Below are 25,598 nucleotides of genomic sequence, written 5' to 3'. Positions count from 1 at the left end.
AAAAAACACAAAATGCCTGTATTCAAGAACACCAACAGGTAAGGCCAGAGAACTCCCAGCAAGGTGCTGATAAGCATATCAATTTGAAAAATTAAAAATTGCCAATAAATATGAAGAAAATCATCTGCCTATTTAAAAATACAGCAATCAAATCAATCAGCAAGAGCAGCCACCAACACTGCAAGTCATAACTGTATTCAAGTAAAAATTGCACTATGTGCTTTAAGACTGTCACATTCTTACATATTATAACAGTGTTATAGTAACATACACGTGTTAACTTTCATCCTTCTGTCCTGGTCAGTCAGAGTTTCACTGGAATTTTCCAGTGCATGACTCTGATTTTCATCCTTACTGTCTTCACCAGGCAAATCTTCCTTTTCTTTTTCTTCACCCTGTAAGGTCTTTTCAGATCCATCTTCCTTTCTCCTGTGTACATTCTTCTGGCCTGTCAGTGGCTTTCGCTTAAACAGGGAAACCTGAAGTGAAAAAGCAGGTAAATAGTATGTGCAAAACAGCTGTGAAATCCAAGATTAAAAAATCACAAACCCTTTTGTACATACCCAGGTCAATTGAGGTCGCAAATTTCTCCTTGGTAAAATAAATTATTTTTTCAAAAGAAAATGACTACTTAAAAATGTTAATGAAAAAAATTTGTAATATTTGAAATGTGTCAAAATAGCACATCAGAGACATTAAAATGATTGCATTCTGTCAAATTACACACTGCACAGTCTGTACAAAACACTGCAAGTGGTGCAATTATTTGTTTCTTTCAAGTAAGAATCTGAGGCAAGGTCCAGAAAATACAGCCTCAGACCTCCAAAGGTCCAGAGCAGTGAATGCTTAATATGCTTCCTTAAAAATGTGTGTACTCCTGTTAATGACAGCATTTGTGTGTCAGTGGGACTACAGGAAGGTAACTGCTGCTTCAGGTCCTCGTTCAACAGGAAACACAGCAGCCAGTCTCTGCAGAAGCCTCTGGATCCTAAACCTGCAAGAAATTCCACACCAGGTACTCCTCAACATGCTTATACATATAGAGAGAGATATTTATGATCACAGTCAGTGCATGTTGGAAATAAATGCAAGGTCAACCAGCTCAGCTGCTGCTTTCAGGGGGAAATATGGGGGAAAATACTTTTAGATAAGGTCCCACAGAAATCAAGTCCCAAGTTTTCAACTCACCACTATGTAATGTGATTAACAACCTGTCTTTTCCATAAATAGGTGATACTGGGCTTTATCTCATTTCTACTGACAGAAGCACTATGATTTATTTTAACAGAGCAACTATTTGGACAATTTAAAGTTATTTTATCAGCAAATAAAATCAAATCTTAGACAGAAGGAATAGGTTGCTCAGTAGTTTTAATTATTAATGCAAACTGGGGTATTGCTTTGATAACTGCCCACTGCCTTCTTGGTCATGGGCAAAGCTAGAAGGAAAAACTTGACAACATACCTTTTTTTTTCCCAACTATTCTTCCAGTTATTTGGTCATCAGTGTTCTCTGACAAATTTTTCACAGTGTGATTGTCAGTGCTTTCTTCTTCTACAATAACATAAACATTTATATTTACTTCCTTCTGATTCATGCAAGTCAGAAAAAAACCAGAAAATGTAGAAAAAAAATACAGAAAAAATTTATTCTTCAAATTATTTTTGAAATAGAGGTCACTAAATAAAATGAGGATCTTATAAAAAAAGCAATCAGAATATTCAGTTTAACTTGACACCCACCCTGACAAGACCATTTTTATTTTTTTAATCTCCCTGTATAATGCCCTTACATTACTCTCCAGATGCTCAATTTTAAAGAGCAGAACACTTATGGTAGTGACACTATTTAACATATTTTGAATTGACACTCATAGTTTCCTCTTGCTGACAGAAGACAATGTCTCATGCAATGACTTCAAAGTATATTCTAATTTAGGAAAGCTGACTTTTAGGGCAGGAATTATGGTCTAGCATGGATTTTATTCCATAGAAACCATTCTGGGAAAGGAAAAACTTTCCATCTAATTTGATGTTTCTGTGTTTAAATTTTCCTATACTCCCTGTACAAATCATATAAATTTAGAACTTAATATCAAACTTTCAGATCGCTGGATAATGGAAAATATTTAAGCATCCACTCTGTACAAGCTATTTCCATTATAATATTGAAAATAAAAGGCATAGTCTGTTGCAGCCCTGATTTTGGTGGGTCTGAATGACCACCTTGCAGGTTTCATTTTCACCTTAAAAGGACATGTTTCCAGCCTCAACCAGTTGGGGTCAGACCACCGCACCTGGGGCGGGGTCACTTGAGGTCACATATATACCTGTGTTTTTGAATAAACTTGGGATTTGCTTGAACATCACATTGGTGTGTGCAGTCTCACTAGGTCCTAGTCTGCAACAGCAGCCTCTTCATTATATATAAAGGCTTTCTGATAAAGGGTTTTTTATACCACACTTGTTATTTTAGTTCAAAAGAACAATTATAGATTATTTCTGAATTTCTAGAATAAAAGAAGTCCTCCACATATGGAGCACCCAACTTCATGTTTCCAGCTTTTCTAAAGGAATATGCAATTCATACAAACTGTCATCAAAATTACTAGGAACATCTGGACTTACATCCTCAGCATCTCTGAACAGGGTTCAGTTATTATCACACTTCATCTAAAATAATCATGAACATAATGAGGACATGCCAGCTGACAAAGAGGAGGACGAATTCTGATAAGCTTCTCAGCTGAAGTCAGATAACACAACTACTGATTATGGCACTGCACAACTGGAACTGCTCTTAGCAAGTAAGAAGCAGTCCTACTAAGAGAAAGTTCTTCTTGTGGACTTCTTCCAATACTTAACTGGGAAAACTATTTATTTCTTTCAAATCAGTAACAATTAATGTTGGTTTTTTGCCACTCAAATGTCATCGCTTTTCAAGAGCTTCTTTATCAACCACTGACAATAACTGTGTCATTCAGTATTTTTATAATATGAAATTGCTTAGAAAAATTTCAACTGCTGGAATATTTTATCTGTCTTTAGAATGTCCAATTCTTAGCAGTTGTATTCTTACCCTGCTGAAGGATGGTCTCTTTCTGAGTAGTGTCTTCTGTCTATAGAGAGACAAATACAATTAAATCTCCACATTCAAACTTGCTAGAAAATGAGACGTTTTACAATTAACCCCAACATGTGTTCCTCTCTCTACCAAAACCACCACAAACAACTTTGCATTTACAGGATAGCTCCATACATTCAAACAAGTGTTGGTTATAGAACCAGATGCTTTCAGAGATCAGTACCTTCATAAGAATAAATGTTCTTACCTCTCCAGTTTCCACTGTGCTATTACTGCTTTTCTCTCCCTCAGGTGTTCTACTATGTTTCTCTTCTTCACATTTTTCCTCTATTTTCTCTTTGTCTATTCCTTCTCCTGATTCATCTCCTTCTGTTTCTTCTTCTGCTTCTTCCATTTCTTCTGCTGCTGCTGCTTGTTCTATTTTTTCTTCTATTTCTTCTTCTTCCTCATCATCATCAATCTCTTCATCTCCAGACAAGTTTTGTTCCTTTGACAGAATTGGCAAAACATAATTTTGAAACTCAGGCTGCACAGTGCTATCATGGTCCTTATCCTACTCCAGTTCATCATACGTCAGGATATGACTTAAGAACAAGAAAACTCAAAAGAGAATGTTCCAAGTAGAAAGAATTAGGACCAAGACAAGAGACCTCATTCAAGGTTTGCTAATTTTAATAGATTTTAAAAAAACAGACCTCCAGTGAACATTAGGAGTGCAGCTGATTTTCATGTTTTGCCAACATGTGTCTCCTTAAAGGAAAAGTAAAGAAAGCAAACTTATTTTTGGAAAGAAAGAATTCCTTTTAAAGGTTGAAATATGCTTAATTGATACAAGCAGGAGTACTTCCAATGCTGAAAAATAAAAATTTAAATCTCTTTCCCAAGAAAATTGGTAAATACCAATAAAATGTTTTGATTTATGTGATTGTCTGGGTTTGAGGGAAAAACCAAAATGTTTTACCCACAAGCAGGGGAGGGGCCTCCTCCTCAATAATCACACCACTCTTTATCAAATTTAAGAAAAGGAATTTTAATACAAGAAGGATAACTGCTATATATATATATATATATATGTAAACAGACTAGTGCAACCCACTTCCCCAACACCATAAGAGGAAAAAAAAAACAACAACAACAAAACCCAGCAGGTTTTCCTCCGGGAGAAAAGGTTATACTTAAGTGTCCTTGTCACAGCCCACTGGCTGCAGAGTGAGTTTCAGTCCCTCTCCAGCGAAACAGACGAGCAGTGAGCTTTCAGATGGACTCAGTCTCTTTCCCTTGTGTTCCCCGTCCAAGAAGCAGAAAAGGTACGAGCGACCAGCAGCAAATCCAAGGCAGCAGCAGCACGGCAGGAAAAAGTAATCCGAAGTAGGCAGCGGCAAGACAGCCAGGGAAAACCCCAGCAGTAACCAGCAGGGCAGCCTGCCTCCTTGGAGCCCCCACTCCCCCGTTCCGCCGAGCCAAGACTGAGGAGAATATCCAAAAAAAACCCAAAAGAGACAAACCTGCCCCCACCCCAGCGATCACAGTTAACTGCTTCTTTTGTCAACCGCTGGCCTGGGCAGTTAAGTGGCAGGGGAGAGAATTTACATAATAATCCCAAACTACAACAGTGATTCAATATAGACATTATAATTTGAATTTAACTTACTTTCAGCCTACAATAAAACTCAATATAGTAAAATAAAAAAGCCATAGGGCATTATAAAATAAATTTTAGAAGGCACAAATGCTTTTTTGTAAAAATGTGTAGAAAAAAGAACCAATTATATCCTTCTTACTCCATTCAATCAGACTGTCATCACTATGCCATTACACATTTATAACAACATGAAATACAATATTTAAAACAGAAACATTCTCCTTCTCATTGCAGAAATATAAGGGCCTAAACCAAGTTAAAGATGGACTTCTGATGTCGATCAAGTGAAGTTTTATCATTGCATCAGAATGTCCAGAAAAAAAAGGAAGATTTCTGTTCCACTGCAGCCTGTGTCATGATGGTACCTGGTGGGAAGTACCTGCAGTCTTCGGGAAGTGTGTTAGAGGAATGAGTCTTATATTGAACACCTTTTTACACCTGTGCCCAAATGTTCATTCCTATCTTTTGTCAAGGTTTTCCTCACTCCCTCCTACGCTTCCACTCACTGATGTTTCTAGAGGTTGGAGCACAGAGCTCATTGGGGAATTCCTTTGCTAAGCCCCACTCAGCCCACTCTCCTTACATCAGATTTATGCAGACCTGGATCATTCTTGAACCCAGCTCACAGCCTACAACATGTAACATCACAGTAGATAAATCTCTTCTGGCAACTGAGCCATGCTCCTCAACGCCCAAAAGAAAAAGGAGAGGTGGAGGTGAGAGACACTTCTTTTACTCCAAAGAAGACATCTACTCTTGTTTAACTGAACAGTTTCCCAAACCAACCCCACTTCAATTTACTGCATTTGCAGCTTTGCCACAGGTCCCTGGCTGTCATCTCATCTGTTCAACTCCTAAAATAGCCCATTTTGAATAATAACTTTCATAGCACAGGTTTTTTTCACTTCTGCTTGCCCATTTATAGGCATGTTTTGGAGAGTTTTTACCTATGGTAGCAAATGATATGTCATACTAGAGATATGCTTTTACTTTAAAAGATGAATCATCTGGCCATTAAAAAGAATATCTGAAGAATCTGAGGCTACTAATTAAGCATATATATATATGTGTATATGTTATATACATATATTATATATATATATAATCTTTTCATGATTCTCTTTCATCATGCTTTAGGGGATTTGCTTTCTTATTCCACTCTAAATTTATTTCTTTTTCATAGAGAGATGCCCTAAGAAGACCTTCAAAAGTTTCACCTCTAAAATTAAGATACAGGGAACCCAGCTTCACCAAGGTCACACACAGAAAGTCAAAAGAAGTAAAAAATATATAAGTGAAATATTTCAAACTGTTTTCCTTTAAGTTTGAGGTTCCGATTTCTTCAAGGACAAAACAGTGGTTGGTACTATGAAACAGCTTTAAACATTTTGTATCTCTAGTATAATATATAAGCACAGCAGAACAGCAGTCTAGAAAATATGATCTTGCATGCTTAACACACTACACAGATTTCTGCATAACTGTCTTCTTTGCTCAATTTTTTGCAAGCATTTATTCTGGTTTTCCTGTAAATCCAGACCTTCATAACAAGACATTCTTAAGGATAAATTTGCTATTTCCAAGCTTTAGGGGATGAATGACCTTCCTTGCTCTGGTTTTGGCAAAAGTGTTGCCTTAGTGGGTATAACTGTCATTTGCTAAAATGGCTGCAGCTGGCTTCTCTTTGGACAGATTAATACAGAATAATGACATTTCTTTTCAGAATGCTCTATAAAAATCTGCTCTTATATCTGCAGGAGAGACAGGGAAAAATTTCACTTTGTTCCACATTGTTGCCTCACCTGGTGTCATGCTCTGGGCTAAAAGACAGTCCCTCTGAAGACTTGTCTCATGGTAGACCTTGCTCAAACGACAGCTGCAAACTCGGTTTCCCTACATTGCTGCAGCTACTTCATTGTAGATCCCTCCTGCATAGTTTATGGAAACTGAGCTCTGGCAGATGGGCTGCTCATAATTAACATTTCAGAAGGGAAGGCTTATGGTATCTTTCCAAATCTCCTCAAGAAGTCAAAATAATGTTTGCCACACCATTTTATGTTTCTATGGAAGAAAATCCCAAAGGCAAAGATGAGACAAATTTAGTTGCAGATCTTTTAAAAAAGCTGGTGAACACTGAGCAATGAAGAGAGAGCTGTAATTAATATGTGCACCACTCTGGTTTACGGAGACGTTTCTGGTTTTAATTGCCTTGGAAACTGTTAAAAATCCACAGAGAAGATTAATAAAGAGAGTTGAGAATGAGGTAGGTAGCCACGTTTCTTCCTTGGTGGTGTTCTGCCAAGCTGCCAGAAACTAGCAATTGCTTGGCAGAGTTTTTAGTCATTTAAGGAACAGATTTCTCCCATTACCTGCCCAGCCCATTACCTTTAGATGCTCCAAAATATACCGTGGCCCTCTTACATGTCTATCCAACAACTAAATGATATGAATACCAAGTAGCAGTTTCCCTATCAAGTAGAAGACTCTTAGTAGATGGGTATTAGGTCTAAGGAGGTTGGTCAATGGGTGTAATGCTTCATATGGGACTGAACAGTTCTCCCATTGTAGAGCACCAGAATAGACAACTACAAAATACATTTCTACAGAGTATCTTTCTGCTTTAATGCAGGAATGAAAGTGAACAGGTAGAGGAATCATATCCTACACTCGCTATTACCATAATAGTGCCCTTCAACAGGATGGTATCATCCTGAGAAAAATGGAATAAAATAGTGTATCTAGAGCTGTAAATCATGGCTAGGCTTCACAAATGATGATGTGGGAAGGGCTCTGCCCATATGGGTGTGTCCTTTGAGCCTGCAGTGGATTTTTTAGGTGAGGCACAGCAGAACTGGCCCCACCCTTTAACTTCTAAAGTTGATCTGCCACGGCCAAGTGAGCTTGGACGGTGACAGTGAAGTCCTCAGGACTAGACCCTACAGCCCCTGGTATTCCCAGGAAATCTCCCATCCAAGTACTAACCGGGGTTGACCCTAATTATCTTCCGAGATCTGACAGGATCAGATGTCAGGGAGGCATTTAACTGCCTATAGCTGCAAAAACTGTTGTTAGAAACTGATTGGACAAACTTATTTTCCATTTTTGTGTTACTAAGTTTTTTTCTGAAAATACTTTGCTATGCAGCATATTTTATTTACTAAAAGCCAAACACAGGGACTTACAAGTTTTCACAAGTTTCCACTTATGCACTGTTGTCACAGGCTGCCAGTCAACATACTTTGCATTAAGAGAATTAATCTGATTACATTTATTAATCAAGACTTTAGGTCTCATTCTGAGACAACACACTGACTTTCATTTCAGAGCAGCAGACACTAATATTTGAGTGTGTTGGCTTTGCTGTAATTATTGCCAGCTTGCTGCTGGAGGTGTATCTGGAGAAAGATGTATCTCTGCATTCTTGTTTAAGTAAAAAGAAGTATTTATCAAGGCATAAAATTTTAATGAACAACTTCTTTCTGAAAAAGTATTTGTACTTTCAGTTTTTGATCAGATTTTGACAATTCACAACAAATTTAGAGTTATCTCAAGGACTCTCTTTCCCCAGCAACACAGAACAAATTTTTTGTTTATTCCCCAAGATAAATCAACATCTGAAATAGCTCAGATGTACTACATTTTCCATACAGAAAACTGTAACCTTCTCATGAAAGTTTTCTTTGGAGAACAAATAAATAATGTAGATTCTCATGGCAAAAAGGGAAAAAAAACACTCTCTAGAACTAGAAAGCATTTTTAAAGAGTTTTGTGAAAATTATAAGACAAGTTGGAGACTATTTACATTAAGTATAATCTCTTATGAGCTATTTTACACGGTCACATAAACACCCTCTAATACTCAGTCACTCAGAAATAGCATACCAAAATAACTCCCGGGTACTTAAGCAAAATAAATGAAATATAATGAGCAACTCCAAATCAGAATATGCTGGCATTATTTGCAAAACTTATTGTGTCTCTGGAAGATACTATGTTGGATAAAACAAATTCTTAATGCTGACAGACACGGACGAAAAAAATTACTTGGGAATATTAGCCCACACTTGGATACAGATTGTGCATATTTTCTGAATCCTTATAGAAAATGTTTTAGTGTCTGGAGTTTGTCATGCAGCTCCCACGTATTTGCAAATGTATGAGGACAGTCACTCCTTTCTGCTTTTATTGTGCACATAGCTTAGAGAACTGCATGTCTCTCCAAAATCCTGTACTTTGCATTGAAATCCTACCCTAATCATGCTGGTTATTATTCAGTGCTTGGATAAAAACACTGGTAAAGGCAAATTATCACCAAAACACCAGAGCAGGCAATAAAGTTCTTAAAGATTGTCTGACTCTGTAGGTTCCTCAAAGGGATGCTCCACGAGTCACTGCTAGAACCTCCACAGCCTGCAAGACTGGGTATCTCAGGGGAGGGCCCCACTTTAAAATACCCTGATGTAAAAGAGGCAATTTCTACAAAACCATCCCTAACTTTAAGCCCATTCTCATCTCGTATATTTTTCAAGGCACACCCAACTTGGTAATGCAAGTCCCACCACCTCCCCCGTGCAATTGTTCTCCATATCATGCCAGCACTTGTGGAAGTTCTCCCCCAGCCACTGGAAGGCTGGTTTTTAAAGCGTAGCTTGAGACAGGACACATTCAGGTTTGCTTTGTTCTTTTTTCCCTCATAGATGATAATGAAGTGCCTGGTAAAGGAGAATAAATTTTGCAGCTGTTCTGCTGCTGTGTTTCTAATTATAAATGTAGTTTAGTGCCTTGAGTAGATGCTGGATAGAACAAAAATGAAGTATTTTATACTTCCTGTAAGAAAGCCAGCCTCTGCCACAGTGACTCACAATCCCAAACTCTTCTTAGGATGGTCATTATTGTTCCCTTTCCAGTCAAACAGCACAGCACAGGCTCTTTTACTAACATGGGTACAGAGGGATTTTGAAATGTTGGTCTTCAATACTACTGTGATCTATAATCTTACAGGAACAGGTGCAGACAATGTCTTAGTTTAATATAAAATTCTGCTTAGAGCTACCTTTGTTTAGCTCTCTCTACTCTCCCCATATAACTACACAAATACCTTATATTTCACGCAAACAACAAATGCAACTCTGTGTGAAAGGTGCACTAGTCATGATAAATTATAAAGCTCTAAACCCATAATGTTGAACCTGGGACATTCCAGAAGATTGCGCTGCAATCCACCTCAGACAAAAAGAGTAATTTCTGATTTTTCAATGCTGGAAAAATAGGAAAAATGTGAAATCCAGAATGGATCTTTAAACTTGACATTTTAAGGCCCTGAAATAAATATTTTCATATCTATGTATGGGGGTTTGAGATAATTATATTCATATTTGTTTAAATTATTATAGCATGAGGTTGCCAAGAAAAAATCAAGGGGCACTATCATAAATCCTTTAAAAAAAAGGCAGCAATTTAGTGTACTCACTTCTTCTTTTGGCAATAGAAAAATAAAGCCTCTGGTGCTCTCAGCAGTGCAATTTTCTTATGCCAAAGCTGTATCTCCAAAATCCTTTCAATATGCAGAAGTTAACCATGCCTCTCTCCGTTAAAACATATGAAGAAGTGTATAAATATTACAGCTCAGTGAGTGACTTCAGATCACAAACACACTCGGAACGTCATCGAGGACAAAGACTACAGATTTGTCATTTGAGCAAGCAAAGTATTTGCTCAGTTGCTCACAGAATTCCATGGTACTAAACACTGTCGTTTATTTGCATTTCATGACTAGAAATTAGTTGAAAATTTGCCTTTTTACATATACTTTGCCCTTTTTTTTAGCTTTTTTCCAGATCTGTAGTCCCTGTTATTTCTGAGTTTGATTCTGCTTCCCATAATGCCATTTGAGAGGTAAGATCTCAAAGGCAGTGTCATGGTAGGAGAAAATATGTTAAAATTTATCTTAAAAAATTCCTAAAGCTAACAAAGCCTAGGGGGAAAAAAGCCCCCAAAAGAATGAAAACAAGAACTAGATGTCCTTTTCTGTATGATTCTGAAAGGCCTCATTTTAAAGACTATCCATGTAGTTATTCAGGTAAGAACCAGGAACAAAAAGAAGCGAATGAAATTCAAACATTTTCTGTGGCTTGGGGAAGGACATTTTTGTCATTCAGCACCAGTTATGCAAAGGAACTATTATCTGAATAAATGGTTTGATATTTTCAGATATAATGGAGAAACTTACCTGCTGAAATTTTGCAGGATAAGAGAGGAGTTGTGCTACAGCACATTCCAGAGTCACCTGGAGCACCCTCACCTCCAACAAGAGCTGAGAGGCAGGAGCAGACTTGCACCCTGCCCCACTGAAGTGCCACAGAGGCTTGTAATTCATGCCTGCCGTAAAAGGCAGTGTGTGCACCTGAAATGCTGTGAACATGTCTGTGAAAGTGTGCAGGGGAATGGAAAGTTCTAGATGAGCTGCAGAGGAGTGCTTTGAAATTCCTGCTTGCTTATTAATATTTTATGGAGGTCTAATGTTGCTGTTACCGACTGTATTGCTGTTCTTGAATTGAATGTACAGCTGGTTGATTGCTGGTTAATTGTAATTAATAAATCAATAAACCACTAATTATTTACTTGATTTAAACCACATAGCTGAACAGTTTTTCCGTGTGACAATCATTAGGGAATAAATTATGAAGAGAAAGCAAATGCTTTTTTTCCCCTAAGAATACAAAGACATCAAATGATGGTATCAAAAGATGGATTCAAATAAAAAAACAAGTTACTTCTTCAAACAGTGTGTAAAGAAATGTATGAATTATTTTTCAAAATACATATTGGATGTTAAGCTGGTTAAAATCAATTGGAAGAAATTCATGGAAGGAAAATGGCTGTTAACTGCAACTTACATCTGCTGAACCACAAATTATTGAATATACTGAATGTATCTGGTATACTGAATAATTACACAGGAGAAGTAACACTAGATGTTTGTGCTGTTCTAACGGGTTTTTTTCAAGGCATTCACCAGTAGCTACTGGCAGAAATAATGATGTTAGGCTGGACATACCTTTGTCTGTTGCTTTCGCTACTGCACGATTTTTTTTCTCTAATAAAAACAAGTTCAGGAGCATTTCTGCCATGTTTCTTCAGTGCTGCACACAAATGTTTTTTGTATGCCATAATAAATACTAAGGACGTACTGAATTTTTACAAAACCACACATAGCAAACTTTATAAACCAGTATGAGTCAAACTACATACAATTCCACTCATTACACTAATAGAGTTCCAAAGTCCCCTCAAAGCCCAGAAACATTGGCACGGTGTACAATTGATGTAACTATTCTGGGAAAACCCTTTTTGAAGTGCTGGAGTAATGCTCTGCTTTTTCCCCACCACAGGAATGATCCAAAAAACTACATAAAAACAATTCTCAAATCAATGAATTTTCACCCAGACAAAACAAAGAAGAGGAGATGCCCATGAGTTGGATTCTTTCACTCTTTCAGAAAGCTTTATGCTAACAGCCTGTGTTATGAGAGGAACAACAAATGGTCTTCATTTGCCTATGAATTTAGACTAAAAGCTACAGCCAAAGCATCAATGAAGAGATATTCCTATGTGGAATTGGAAATTACTGGTTTTAAAGTGCTCTCACTTTTCTCTCCCTGTCTCTAGGAAATATTTTTCACAAGAAATTACAGATTTTTTTCACAGCACAGTTTTCTGCCAAAGATGAATTCTAGAATCACAAAGAAGTAGATGACATATCCAAGAAACCCAGCGTTAGACCTGTAAAAATACTTTTGATATTATTTCAAGTTTAATCACAGTGACATCCTAATCTTTCCTAAGAAAGCCCGACTAACACATCATAGCTCTGCTTATTTTCAGAAGGAAGTATTTTCACAGGACTTCCATGATAAAGCAGCACTTCTGTGCAATAACTGACAGCTGTATTCAGAGAGCTGTTTATATGGGAAGTGCTAAAATATTGCATTCTATCAGAATATGAGCATACTTACCCTGTTCCAAAGACACGTGCTGGTGCCAAGACAATGTGTTCCAGAGAATTCCAAAGTTTGAAACAAATTTCAGAGGGACAAAATCACTGGATTAACTTTTTCTTGTTAGGCACAGCACGTGACCAAAGTGATCTTACCTTCAAATGCAGTATATGGAAGGGGTGAGTAAGGCAGGAAGGATCAAGCTGGACTAGAATCTACTGGCAAACTACTAATCTACTAAAGGCTTTTTAGAAAATAAATTCTGGAGACATTGTGTCAAAGATAGTTTAATGCCAGTATCTTATAAAACAGTATTAAAAATGTTTCATAATCTCAACATAAGTATTGATTCCATTAACACTTTTATTGAAAGACATTTACTCATTTTGGTTTCTTCTCTCTCCTCATTTTCCCTCATTTTCAAAGAGGATTTAAGGAATTGTTTATCTAGAAAATTAATGTCAATACTGAGTTCTGTTTACAAAAATTTCCCAAACCACCCATTACCATAGTATTTAGTTAACAATGCTGTATAATGATTCCCTATCTCTTCAGTTGCCAGTTCAACAGTCAAAACAGTAATGCAATACCTTACAAAAATAACTTGCCAGATTTGTGTATTTTTAAGGAAACTGCAGAAGTATTAACCTTGTCTTTTCCAAAAAGAATTCAGACTTTCTTGCCACTTTCTTTACTATTCCATCTGTCTTGGAGCTCTACCTCTTTTGAGAGACCACAGATGGAATTTTTTAGGAAGGAATAGCACAGACCTCCTCCACTGGGGAGAAGCTTTGGCTCTGATACTGAAAACATATATATGCTTCACACACCAACAGAATATTCCCCTCCTTGAGAACCTTAGAGTTAGATGACTAATGTAACGTAGCATTCTGTAGGCAGATATAGAAACTTTTGTGTACTGCACAGTATGAAAACATAAAAACTGTTGTACAAATGTATTTTCAAATTTTTGTCACCAAGGGTGACAGTCAAAAATTATCCCTGAACAGATGTATTCTGACTCTAATGTAATCTAGGCCAGATTCTAAGACTTGTGCCTTTGCATATAATTGTGTGCTGAACACCAACATAAGAAGTCAATCTTAAGGCCTCTGAAAAAGCCCAGGCCACCACTCACCCAGGCCTGCATTTCCATTTACCTCCCATCAACTGACCTACGTTAATTTGGCAACTTGCCCTTTCTTTAATTTATGCTGAGTACTCAAACATTTTACCAATGTATGAACAGAAGAAAAATAGGGGGAATGAATATGGACTGACACTAAAATTTAAAAATATGTATATTTCCTAATTTAGTGACACTCCTTTCATATAAGGCACATTAACAAGTAAGCTGTCCTGCACCTATTATTGATGTATTGCTGATTCAAAGGCAAAGATTACACTGTTACAATGTACAATTTATTTAAAAGGCAATCACAGTTTATTGCCTCAGCAATTATTTTTTAAATCTGTGTCATACATGATAAATGTGATTGTGAAAGTGACTGTATCAAAAACTTATGATTTTTCTTATAAAAGCTTCGCAAATCTAAACATTTTCTTCAGTATATTTCAAGAAACTGGCACTAAAAGTATATCATATGCATAATAATGTATATATATTATAGTGTATTATATATATTAAACATATACATAATATACATAATAATGTATATTGACTACATTGAAAGCTTCTTTTAAGTAATAAAAGTCAATCTGCCACAGTTCCAAAGTATCCTGAACAGGCTTAAAATGCATGTCCAGTAGTCTATGCTACTTTAGTGTTAAATAATGAGGTAGCTGTAGCAGTTTTGGCTTTAGTCAGCATAGGTCCCCATGTAGGCCTCAGTTTTTAGCAGGCCCAAAGGATGTGACGTAGATTAGAAGGGACAAGCTGTAGTAGTTTTGGCTTTAGTCAGTACAGGTCCCCATGTAGGCCTCAGTTTCTAGCAGGCCTCAAAGGTTGTGACACAGATTAGAGGGGACAGGTATCATCTGACTTAAGCAGCCATAGAGGTATTTCATATCATCTGACATCATCAGGAAGTGTCGGGGAGTATAACAAGCAAGGTGGGAGGAGTCTCTGCTCTCTTCGGTCCATGCTTCTGACCAGGACGGTTCCCGCTCCCTGACTGCTGATATCAGGCCCTCCTGCCGGTCCCACGTCTGCTTAGCCGGGGACGTGAGCACATTCCTGTTAATTCCTCTTTCCCTCTTGCTGGGAGGTTTCCTTTGGGGAGGGGGTTTGGTTGGTTTGGAGTTTCACCTGTTAGCTGGGGCGACCTCGGTGAGCCTGTTGTTGTTTCCTGTCACTATGTGCTATTTCATATTCTGTGTTAAGCTCTCCTCTTCTCTGTATAAATATAAAAACCTCACCGTGTCTAAAGCCTCGTTTCTGCTGTTTTCCCTCACTCTCCTGCTCTGGGAGTGGACTTTGTGACTGGGTACCAGGCAGTTGGCATTTTGCCAAACTGTAACAGTAGCACATTGTTCCAAAATTGTTCTGATTTATGTAAACCATTTGCTACTCATTTTTTTTCTTGTAAATCAGGTTTTATAACTTTGAAATAAATGGTATGCACAAAAAGACTGCTAAATTACTAAGTACTTTTAAGTACAAGCAAATAATAATTCCAGTAAAATGTGCAATCCCTCCAGTATAGCTGACAACATACTCTAAGCTGAATCCACAGCAAGTTTGCATTCCATCAAAGTTTAAAAAAAAGGCAAAACCCAACACCACAGTGCACTGCATTAAGGCCAGGACATGTTCTTTCTGCCGAGAGAACAAAATATTTTGGACAAGTGTACAAGTGATAAGGTGAACATGTTTTGTAAATAAAGGAGGTATGTAGGAACAAGCTTGGAGATCACCAAGTAATCAAAAGCTCTGCATTTTGGTCTTCTCTTTCATATGCTCCACCTGTACTAGACCTCTCTCAAAACAGGAAAAGAAAGCTCTTCTGCTTCATTTCCTGCAATTCGCTCTTGGAAATCATCAAGAAGATCGAGGACAGCTATAAAGACCATCATGTGGTATCCAGCATCCTTTTTCTTTCTTTCTGATTTCAGAGTTGAAGTGTGGGAGGGACTGCATTACTTGGATTGCTTGGTGTCACACAGGACATTGTGGGCTAGCCAGGAGTTCTGTACTAGAGCCTGAAACATGATTTTGCCTCTTTGTCTTCCCAGGCATAAAAGGGATTGAATTACAGATTCATTATTGGACTATATTACCATATTTAGGGTGTCTGTTGTGTCTCCAAGGTTTCTGTCAGTACTGTCATTATCTGAATCTTCTTCTGCAGAGACTTCACCAGATTTATCTTTTTTGTGAGCATTTTCTACAAGGTAAAATAGGGGGAAATAAACAAATGCCACAGGAAAAAGCAATATATAGCAAACAGAATATGCCACTTTTATAAAATAGAGATTATTTCCAATTTACTGACATAGAACTAAAGTTTACAGATTCCTCATTCCCCCAGCCTAAGGCACAGAAGAAACACTCTCATCTCCTTTTCATCTGTATTAACATTAGAGAGAGTTCAGCAATCTGATCTCAGTGCACTGTAGATCTCTAACCATTTATGCAGGCTTTCAAAGGATAAATATTATATGGGACATAGATTCTTTTGGATAATCTCTTTAATAACAGTGTAACAATTAGACCAAATTAGTTGCAGTCTTGCTACCTACATTGCACATTATCTGTGTAATAGATGGAGAGACAGTGAATTTAACTCCAGTGCAGCATCATAAAAATGCCCTCACATCATTTTCAGGTTCACTTCAAATTTATCAGGTTATATGGTCATTTCATACAGAAAAAATCTGAAGTTTTAGACCTAGGAAGACTCTAAAGGCAGCTCAAATTTCACTGCATTGATTTCCTGGAACCAGAAATACTAATGGACATGCTGGCTGCCTTATGAATAAACATCTTAACTCTAACTGAATTAACTACTTTCAAATTAGAATTGACTATCCAATAAATCTGAGCTAACCTTTACACAGGCACACTGCACTTTTCTGCATTGCTCTTCCCAGGAAATCACACATGCCCTGGAACCCTGAAAAGTCCAGAACGGGTCTAGAGCATCTGTGCAAAAGTCCAGCACTGTCTCAGTACTATGGTTATTCAGGCTTTTGCATTAGCTAAAATACAGCAAATCCTTATAATCTTAGAGAGTGAAGAGTACTCTTGCATTTCCAAGGAAAGAGGAAAGGTCCTGTAAGAATTAGTAGGTCTCTTATCTTATTGAAGTTCTCTTGTAGGTCTTCCTGTCTTTAAGATTGATCCTAATAACATTTTTTCTGTAATTCCGTTTTTTTTTTTAAATGGAGAGAGCAGTTAATATTCTTACTTTTTTTGTGTGAAGTCCTATTTCTAAAGGCTTAAGAAACCAGAAGTGCGATTTAGAAGTTGGTTTTTTTCTTTTACTCAAGCCTCCCCCAGATCTTTAAGCATGTTTTCCAAACATGAACAGCGGGAGGCAATTTCTCATCTGCATTTCTCAGCTTTCATGTCTTTATGCTGTCAGAGCCTCCTGAGGTAAGACTGAGCTTAAACCTCCTTTCATGTTCACACTGAGCATTTGTTTACGAATGATGAGAGCCAAACCAGACTTAGCAGAAAACAGCAGCAAATATGGGGGCACCACCTTTTTCACTGTCTCTGTCTGTCACAGGTTCAGCTTTAGGAAGACTTGTTGCAGAAAAACTGAATGGGGCAGTGTTGCTTGTCACAGGCAATGAAGGTTTTAAGAATCTTTCTCCCAGCGGTGGAAGAGTTTTTGCCATTCGAATAAACTGTTCTGGTGACCTTTCCTTCAGAAGATTAAAAAAAAATTGAGAATAAGGGTAGAACAACAAAATGTAAGCAATCTTTCATACTCGACAGTGGTATTTTCTTTTAGTTGCTGATACAGTATTGTAACTTTGTATACATGACAGAAACAAATTCTTCAATTATTCATAGTCCTAAAAAGTGGACAGCTACATAGGGAAAGTTTTTTAGGTTGTTTCTACACAATAATTTCAAGAACTCTGAAAATATAGGCAAAGGAGAAAAGAGAACTTTAAGATTTCTGTTTAAAATGAAAAACTAGTCTCTCAAAAAACCCTGAGGTATTTAATCCACATCAATACATTATTACAAAATAAATGTAGTTTTCGGAGAGAAAAGTGAAATACTCCAACTGATTGTGCTATTTAAGGAAATCACATGGAATGTGTAGAGGAGATAAAGGTGTAAAATTACTATTTCAAGCAGCTACAGGATTTAGGGATATTTTAAGCTCATTGTGAAATGTTCTTATGTATTTTATAAACTATGAACTTGTTTAATATATTCAAGGACTCAGAGGGAACAAGAAAAGAGTCAGGTTCTTGTCATCATTTAAAATATTTATAAATTTTTTTTAAAATGCAAAGGAACAGCTTCTACATTTTAAGAAAGAAAAAAACTGATTTTAATTTCACAGAAATAAACAACAAATCTGAGCAATGCATATTTTTTTCCTGTATCAATTTTTGGGATCAGGGTAAATATTCATTTTTCATTTTATACATTAAAATTAAACACTTATTTTAAGAAGATATATTTATCTGCTGGTTAATATGCTGTGATTTTAGCTTTAAAAGTGATTTTGTTTCCTAAAACAAGAATGGCAGCTCTAAACAGCTCTGAACTTACCCTCTGCCGACGCCGCATTCGTGCTGCTGACAGTTGTAAGGGGTTTGCCAGTACAAAGTCCCCTCATTTTAGGGATAGTAGCACTCAAAGGATTCTCAGATGAATCTTCTAGGAGTATTTCTTCAGATACTTTAGGTCTTGGAGCAGCAAAATCCAGCATGTGACAACCACCACAAGCAACCTGCAGCTCAAAACAAGGTCTGATTATTTCATTTGCAAGTATCAGTACAAGGTGTAATTTTCTTACATGCACTTCAAGGGCTTAGATTGTAAGAAAAATGTAATCAAAATAAGAGATACCAAAATGCTTCAAATTTAGTTCCTAAATTACATCAGCAAGACAAAGGTACTTAATTATGTTTTTAATGACTAGTGATCTATTTTGACTTCTTAGCTAAATACAATATATTTATACTGAACAGAACAAAAGATATGTCTATCAAATTATTGACACAGAAGACAGCAAAGATATTTCCACTAATTTTCAAGAGATTTGAGCTAATTATTTTGATACAATTCAAATGTGGACAACACTGAGAGTTTCAGTGACATAAATCTACATGCACAATGTGTAAAAAAATCATATATCCTCCAGTATACACAGTATAAAGATCAGAAGTTTCACTTTTTAAAAAGTTTAAAACTTTCACCACTTCTGATTAAACTTCCTTAAACTAATTCCAGTAAACAAACTGAAGTGATTAGCAGACTTTAGACCCAAATTTTCCTCAATTCTGACTCATGTTAGAATTTTTCAAGTTGACAATTCTGTGGCATTTATTTCTTCTATACCTCCAAAAACAGATTAAATCAATTTCCTTAAAATAAAAGAGTATTCCTGCTTTCTCATCCCATTTGGATTCAAAAAAGCAACACCTCAAATTTTCTCAAGGTTTAAAAACATCCCACTGTACAAAAATTGTGAAGATTGAAAAAGGTGACACTGATGTTTTCAGAAAAGGTATCAATTTCCCCCTATTCCAACCATCTAAGAGCAATAAATATCTCATTTAATAGGTTACCACAGCTCTATAGACCAAAACACCATAGCACAAGACTACTGAATAAGACCCTAAAAAGGAGTCTGTATGTGTAGACCAAGCCAAAGAAATTCTAAACTAAGTGAACACTGTGGTAAATATATATAATTTCCACTTTTCTTCAATTTGTGTTGTCCACTAATTAAATATTATAATTCTATCATAATATTTTGATTCTGATTAATAATGTGTTTCCTAAAAGGGTAAGTATTTTTGTGTCTGAGAAGCATGAAAAAAAGTTTTACCAAAAGGACTGTGAAGTTCAAGAAATTATAGCAGAGATTGGGATCAAACAGATTGGTAAAACTCTCTTCCCCAAAGCCTAACTTGCCATGTCGTCCGTCTCCAAAGGTAAACATCAGGCCATTCTCTGTATGTGGAAAAAAAGACGTTATAACAAAGAGTCAATACAAAACCAGGACAGAACCATTATAAACAAAGTCAGGAATAATTTTCTTCCAAACCCCAAAACTGAACAAGTATTTTTAGAATTTCAACAGATGAATATGATTTAAAAAATACGCATATTTCAGACAAAGTACTGTCTGAAATGCAAGTTAGTCTAGACAATCCGCAAAAAAACCCCATCCCAACAAAACAGTAATATTTAAACTATAGAAAAACAAAGACCTCTAAACATGAATATTTGTTAGCAAGGCATGCTTAGGAGGCTGCAACTCCCCAGGAGATACAGGGCACAGAGTTATGCTTGGCATGGGTGTGAATCAGGAACTCCTATGGAATCTGGCTTCCTCAGTGGCTCATTTAACCTTTGGAATAGTACACATGTCTTCTGCTAGTGCTCATTTTATAGCATGTCTTGGTTTGAGAGAAGCAACTGCCAACCCCCCAAGCACAGAGAGAAAAGCCTCCCTCCTAACACCAGGGAAAGGGAGGAAAAGAGAGGGGAAAGAAAAAACCACTTCAAACTGCATTTATACTAAATCTACATATATTTTTCACAGAAAGAAAGAGACAATTAGAAGAGAGTACAAATATTCACTCACACAAGTCTGCAACAAGTTCCCCACATCAACTTCTTAACGAACACACAAATTCTACTGTCCTAACTACACATTACTTAAGAAGAAGCTTATTCCCCAGGGAGACAAACCCAAGCAGAAAGGAGAGACCCAGAACAACACATTTTACTTTCCTGAGATACCCTGCGAGCCAGTGGTGGGCCTGGTCCTCTCCATCCCCCCTGGGACAGCATCGTGCGTCCTCTCCAGAGGAGGGCTGAGAAGCCACTGCCTTAACCACTCCCACACTGGTTCCTACTGCCCTGGAGATGATGTCATAATGTGGTATGGAATACAAAATTACTGGCTAGAAGAGGTCAGCTGTTGGCTCAGCCCAGCTCAAGTCAGCTGACAGCTTCGGCCTAGTCCAAACTTCAGAGCCCAAATCTAGGCCCACCTGGGGGAACCCATAACATAGCAAAAGCTTTTAAGAGTACAGTAGCTAGAAGTTCATTTCAGAAGTCTGCACCTACATACCTTCTATTACAGCAGTGTGGTTTTCCCCACATGCAACGTTACATATTTTATGCTTCCTCAAGTGTTTCACAGACTTCAGTACTGAAGATTCAAACACAGAAGTACCATGACCCAGCTGCCCGTATTGTCCAAGTCCAAAAGTATATACATCTGTCTCTGAAATTGTACAGGCAAAGTTAATAAGAAATATGCTTATATATATATATATATTTATATAGCAACCTGCTTTCTATGAGTCAGATGGAAGGTAACTGACATCAGCATCAAAAAAGCAATGTTTAATCACTTTAAAATGTACCAACTAATCAATTACATTTATTAATAACAATAATTATTAATTTATTAAGTTAATTAATTAAGTTATTAATTTATTAATAACAAGATACCACAAAATAAAAAAAGGAATCAAAGCATTAAAATATATATAGAAAAAAATTTTTGAATTATTCATTAGGCAATATATTTTCAAACATTGACTGTGAAATAATCCACTGATCACATGCACACAAAGTATTAGTTAACAAAAAAATTAATGAAATTTACCTACTGCAATCAATTCAAGACCACAATGTTTACATATATGTGCATTTTCAAGTGCAATAGTCTCATCTTACCCTCTCACTACATGCGTGTACACTGTATGACCCTAAATTTAATAGACAAGATCTCTTTAAACCAATGCTAATTTGAATGTAAGAAGAGACTGGAACAGTAGTAGGAGAGGTTTCACTATTCTGTTCAGCTGCCAAATCAGCCCTGCACTAAATGAGAATAATTGTGTTATCTTGTGACAGAATAATCATCTTTCCACATTTATATTTTGTCTGTTGTGGTCTGTCTGTGCCAGGAAAAAGAATAAAAGCTTCTCCAAAGCAATAAAGATTCTTGGTGTGTCCATCCTTGGCACTCCATCACAACAGGGACAGACTTGATGCTTGGAAATCTTGATGAGGTCATGCTTGAAAAGAGAAGCTTTTTTGGGAAAAATGAGAGGTTTTCCTAGAATTTTTTTCCATGCTCTTTTTTTCTTTTGCATGTGGGCAACTAAGGAAAAGCTAGAAAACTGCTATTTAAAGTACTTAAAAATTATTATGAGAACCTAGGAAAGATTGTAAAGAACAAAAAATATTCTATGTTAAGAAAAAAGAACTTGGGAGCAAGATATTGTTACATCATTCTTATGAATTTGATGCAGAATATGCCCACTTTGGCACCAGAGATGCCATGAGATAAAAAATGTCACCATTTTCAAAGGCAAGAGAGCAACAGCCATTTGCAGCAAAATGTGTGGAACACCAATGGACAGAGAATCTTTGCTTTTTGAGCTTTTCTCTGTGGCCACTGGAACAGCAAAATAAGTTTCAGTGCCACAAAAGTAGTTTAAACTGTGCAATTCAATTCTCACAGCAACAACAAATTGGAGAAATATTAAAAACTAAGCATGTTACCATTCCCTCAAACTAATCCTTCACTGCTGTCAGGGAGAGAGAAAGCAGATTACAAATCACTAACACAGTACACTTACTAAGTTATTTCCAGTTTCAAAGGAACCTCGATGAAATAGTGTAACACCACATATGGAAATGTTCTTTCTAGGAAAAGCTTTGCCCTTTCTATTCCTTTAAAACTGTGCTATATGAAGATGTCATGAATTCACACCCTAAAAAACCCAAAGTCTTTTTTTTCCAGATTGTGGATGAAAAATATTGAGTAAACCTGAGGGTTTTTTACAAAACGTTATGGTAAAGCTCCCTCTGCTGGAAATTTTAGTGCAAGAAAGCAACCCCTTCTAAGGAGGTTTCGAAAGTAAAACAAGGAGAAATTTCCTATAACATTGAGACTTTGTACTTGAGAACCAAGAAACCACACCTGAAAGTCAGGAGTTTTCTCTAAGCAAACCAAAGTCTCATCTTCCTTTTAGCAAATTACTTTCTCAGGATGGCTGATTTCATAAATTCTGTTTAGAAGCATTGAATTTTTCTTAATGTTTCTTTGGAAACTCGCAGTTCTTATAACTTTCAAACTAGATAGCTTTATCTGACTAACATAATTATTTTGAGTGAAGCTGAAGGTATTTTCACATTGTCTTTAATCCTAGCATGAAACATGCAATGTCTTCTGCATTTGTGTTGAGAGGGAGATGTTCTCAAATGTTAACTTTAGAAGTGCAGGAAATATTTTCTTTTCTCTGTTTCTACTGCCAATGAGGAGAAAGGAGCAATCCTAAGCCAGGCTGGAGTGCCTTTCTAAGAACAATGATTTTTTCTGCTGTTCTTATAGAATAGGAGCACCTATCTGTTGCTCCTTCTAAACTTGCTTCTTAGTCAATTCACAGGACACAGGAAGAGAAAAACCTTTCTTAAGTGATTTACTGCTCTGGTGCAGCAGTGAGGTCAAACTTCAGTAATAGCCTTATTTAGCAGAAATGAGGTATTTCCTCTCATCTGTCTTTACAAATACGTGGGAAGAGAAGTATATGGCAAAGCAATCTCATACACTTAGTGATGAAATGACGGTGGTGAATCTCACCGTTCTGAACTTGGATTTGTAAATAAATTTGCCTACAGTGTGAATCCCAATTCTTCTTCCTGTCCTCAGCCCCAGTAAGGATATGGTTGAATGACAGGTCAAATGTAAAAGGGCAGATTTCGCTCCCTCATTCTCTGTCCTCAGTTCCCACCTGCACTTTGTTGCATGCACGCTTGGCTATGTGGTGAGCCTGCCCAGCTCAGCAAGCCAGGTTTTGGGGGGGCTTGCTGATACAGTTTCCTGTGGAACAGTCATGGCAGCACAAGGGGAGAGAGAGGATGGACAGTCACAGGAGAATGAGAGAAGCAGCGCTGCCTCCAGTGCATCTGCGAATCACAAGGCAGGCTTGGACACAGAAACAGCACTCAGAAAGAACAGAGCACAAGTCGTGTCTTGGCCTCGAGGAAGGAACTGCTGCCTCCACAGCAGCAGGCCATGAGAGGCCCTACAAAACAGTTTCAGAGCTTGCACAGAAGTCAATGGCTTTGCTGTCCCAAGTGACCTCCAGCACGTGAGTGCTGGGACTGCTTCTCCCTTTCTTCCTACATGTCCTTTTTTGGAAGAACAAGGGTATTTCCCTGTATTTGTGTAACTTCCAACTTTGCAGGCATCTTTAGCAATCTCCAGGATCATTGGCAGTATCAATAAAACAGTTCCAGGCAAAAATCTATATAGGTTTTATAAATTTTTAAAGCCATACCACTGGCTGAAAGAACTGTGTGTTCAACATTCTGAGAATGTTTTTAAGAATCATGTATTCATGCTATGTATTTAAAGCTACAGATCAATTAAAAAAGTCCACAGACTAAAACAGAGCAGACAGGTATTCTTGTATCATAGAATTATAGAATGGCCTGGGTTGGAAGGGACCTTAAAGATCATCTAGTTTCAACCCTCCCTGCCATGGATAGGGACATCTTTCACTGAACCAGGTTGCTCAGAGCCCCATCCAGTCTGTTCTTGAACACTTCCAGGGATGGGGCATCCACAGTTTCTCTGGGGAACCTGTCCCAGTGCCTCACCACACTCACAGTAAAGAATTTCTTCCTAATCCCTAATCTAAACCTACTCTCTTTCAGTTTGAAGCCACTCCCCCTTGTCCTGTCACTACATGCTCCTGTAAACAGTCCCTCTCCATCTTTCCTGCAGGCTCCCTTCAGGTACTGCAAGACCACAATTAGATAGAGTTACTTGGGAGACAAATGCTTGAAGTTATCAAAAAGCATTGAGTTACTTGGGAGCTGGTGAAAGGCTTTCTTATATTCTCCTTTAGGCCTACGTTTAGTTCTATTTGTTAAATTTAACCAAATATGGTAGGCATTGTTTTTTAAGGCAAAGACAAAAGCATGTAATGCATATTTGTTTGATTCCAAATATGCCTAAATACTTGTACTAACTCCCAGGTTACATTTGGTTGAGTTTCTCAATTGAGAGAGTTATTTTAAAAGGAAAAAATAAACTTGCATATATCTTACACAATTTTACTAGCAAGTTGTTCATATGAAACAAGCAATTTTGGGAGTAGGGGAACACAAACACAATGTTTGTGGTAGGTTTTTACATATTGAAATTTGTTAGGATCAGAACATTTTCAAGACGAAGCACATGCAAACAACCCAAAAGAAAAATAACCAGCATAACTTTTCAGTCTTGCTGTTACTTCATGTTCTCATAGAACAATGAGAACCAATCATAGCAGCTGTAGAAAGTTTTATCGGTTTCATTTTTTCTGCTGGCAGGTTTCTGTAAAAAAGGAACACATCTGGCCCACTGTGGACCTGTTAAACAGGTTTGTGGTGGGGCTGAGGGGACCCCAGTGTTGGACTGCTGGGGGCAGCTGCCCTCAGGGGGTGATTGATGCTATTCAGTTTCTGATTCACGGTCCTTACTGCTGTATTTTGACTATGTTCTCTGAATGGCCTTGCTTAAATTCTGTTAGTTCTTCAGATGGATACAGGGGTTTGTTAACATCAACCGGTCTGGGGTATTCCAAATTGATGTAATTCACAATTTTTCATTGCAAGCTTTTAATTTTTTTCTTCCTCATTTTGTAATGGTGAAGCAACAGATTTATTTCCTTTTTCCCCGAACTGCTTCACGTTCAT

The 25,598-nt window shown here is 37.3% G+C and overlaps 1 protein-coding gene across 1 annotated transcript; it reads right to left on the bottom strand.

Annotated features, from left to right (window-relative positions):
* Positions 1-257: 257 nt before the first annotated feature.
* LOC139681004 (X-linked retinitis pigmentosa GTPase regulator-like) lies at positions 258-25,598 on the bottom strand. The gene is given in 11 exon segments (XM_071574106.1): positions 258-484; positions 1,472-1,555; positions 3,080-3,119; positions 3,333-3,632; positions 15,965-16,071; positions 17,392-17,557; positions 18,426-18,489; positions 18,491-18,606; positions 19,711-19,835; positions 20,965-21,193; positions 25,593-25,598. Coding segments are annotated over 11 exon segments (1,464 nt in total).

Source organism: Pithys albifrons, chromosome 1, assembly GCF_047495875.1.
Source record: "Pithys albifrons albifrons isolate INPA30051 chromosome 1, PitAlb_v1, whole genome shotgun sequence".
NCBI lineage: Eukaryota > Metazoa > Chordata > Aves > Passeriformes > Thamnophilidae > Pithys > Pithys albifrons.
Note: the sequence above shows the minus strand (reverse complement) of the source record. Positions and strands in the feature narration are given on the sequence as shown.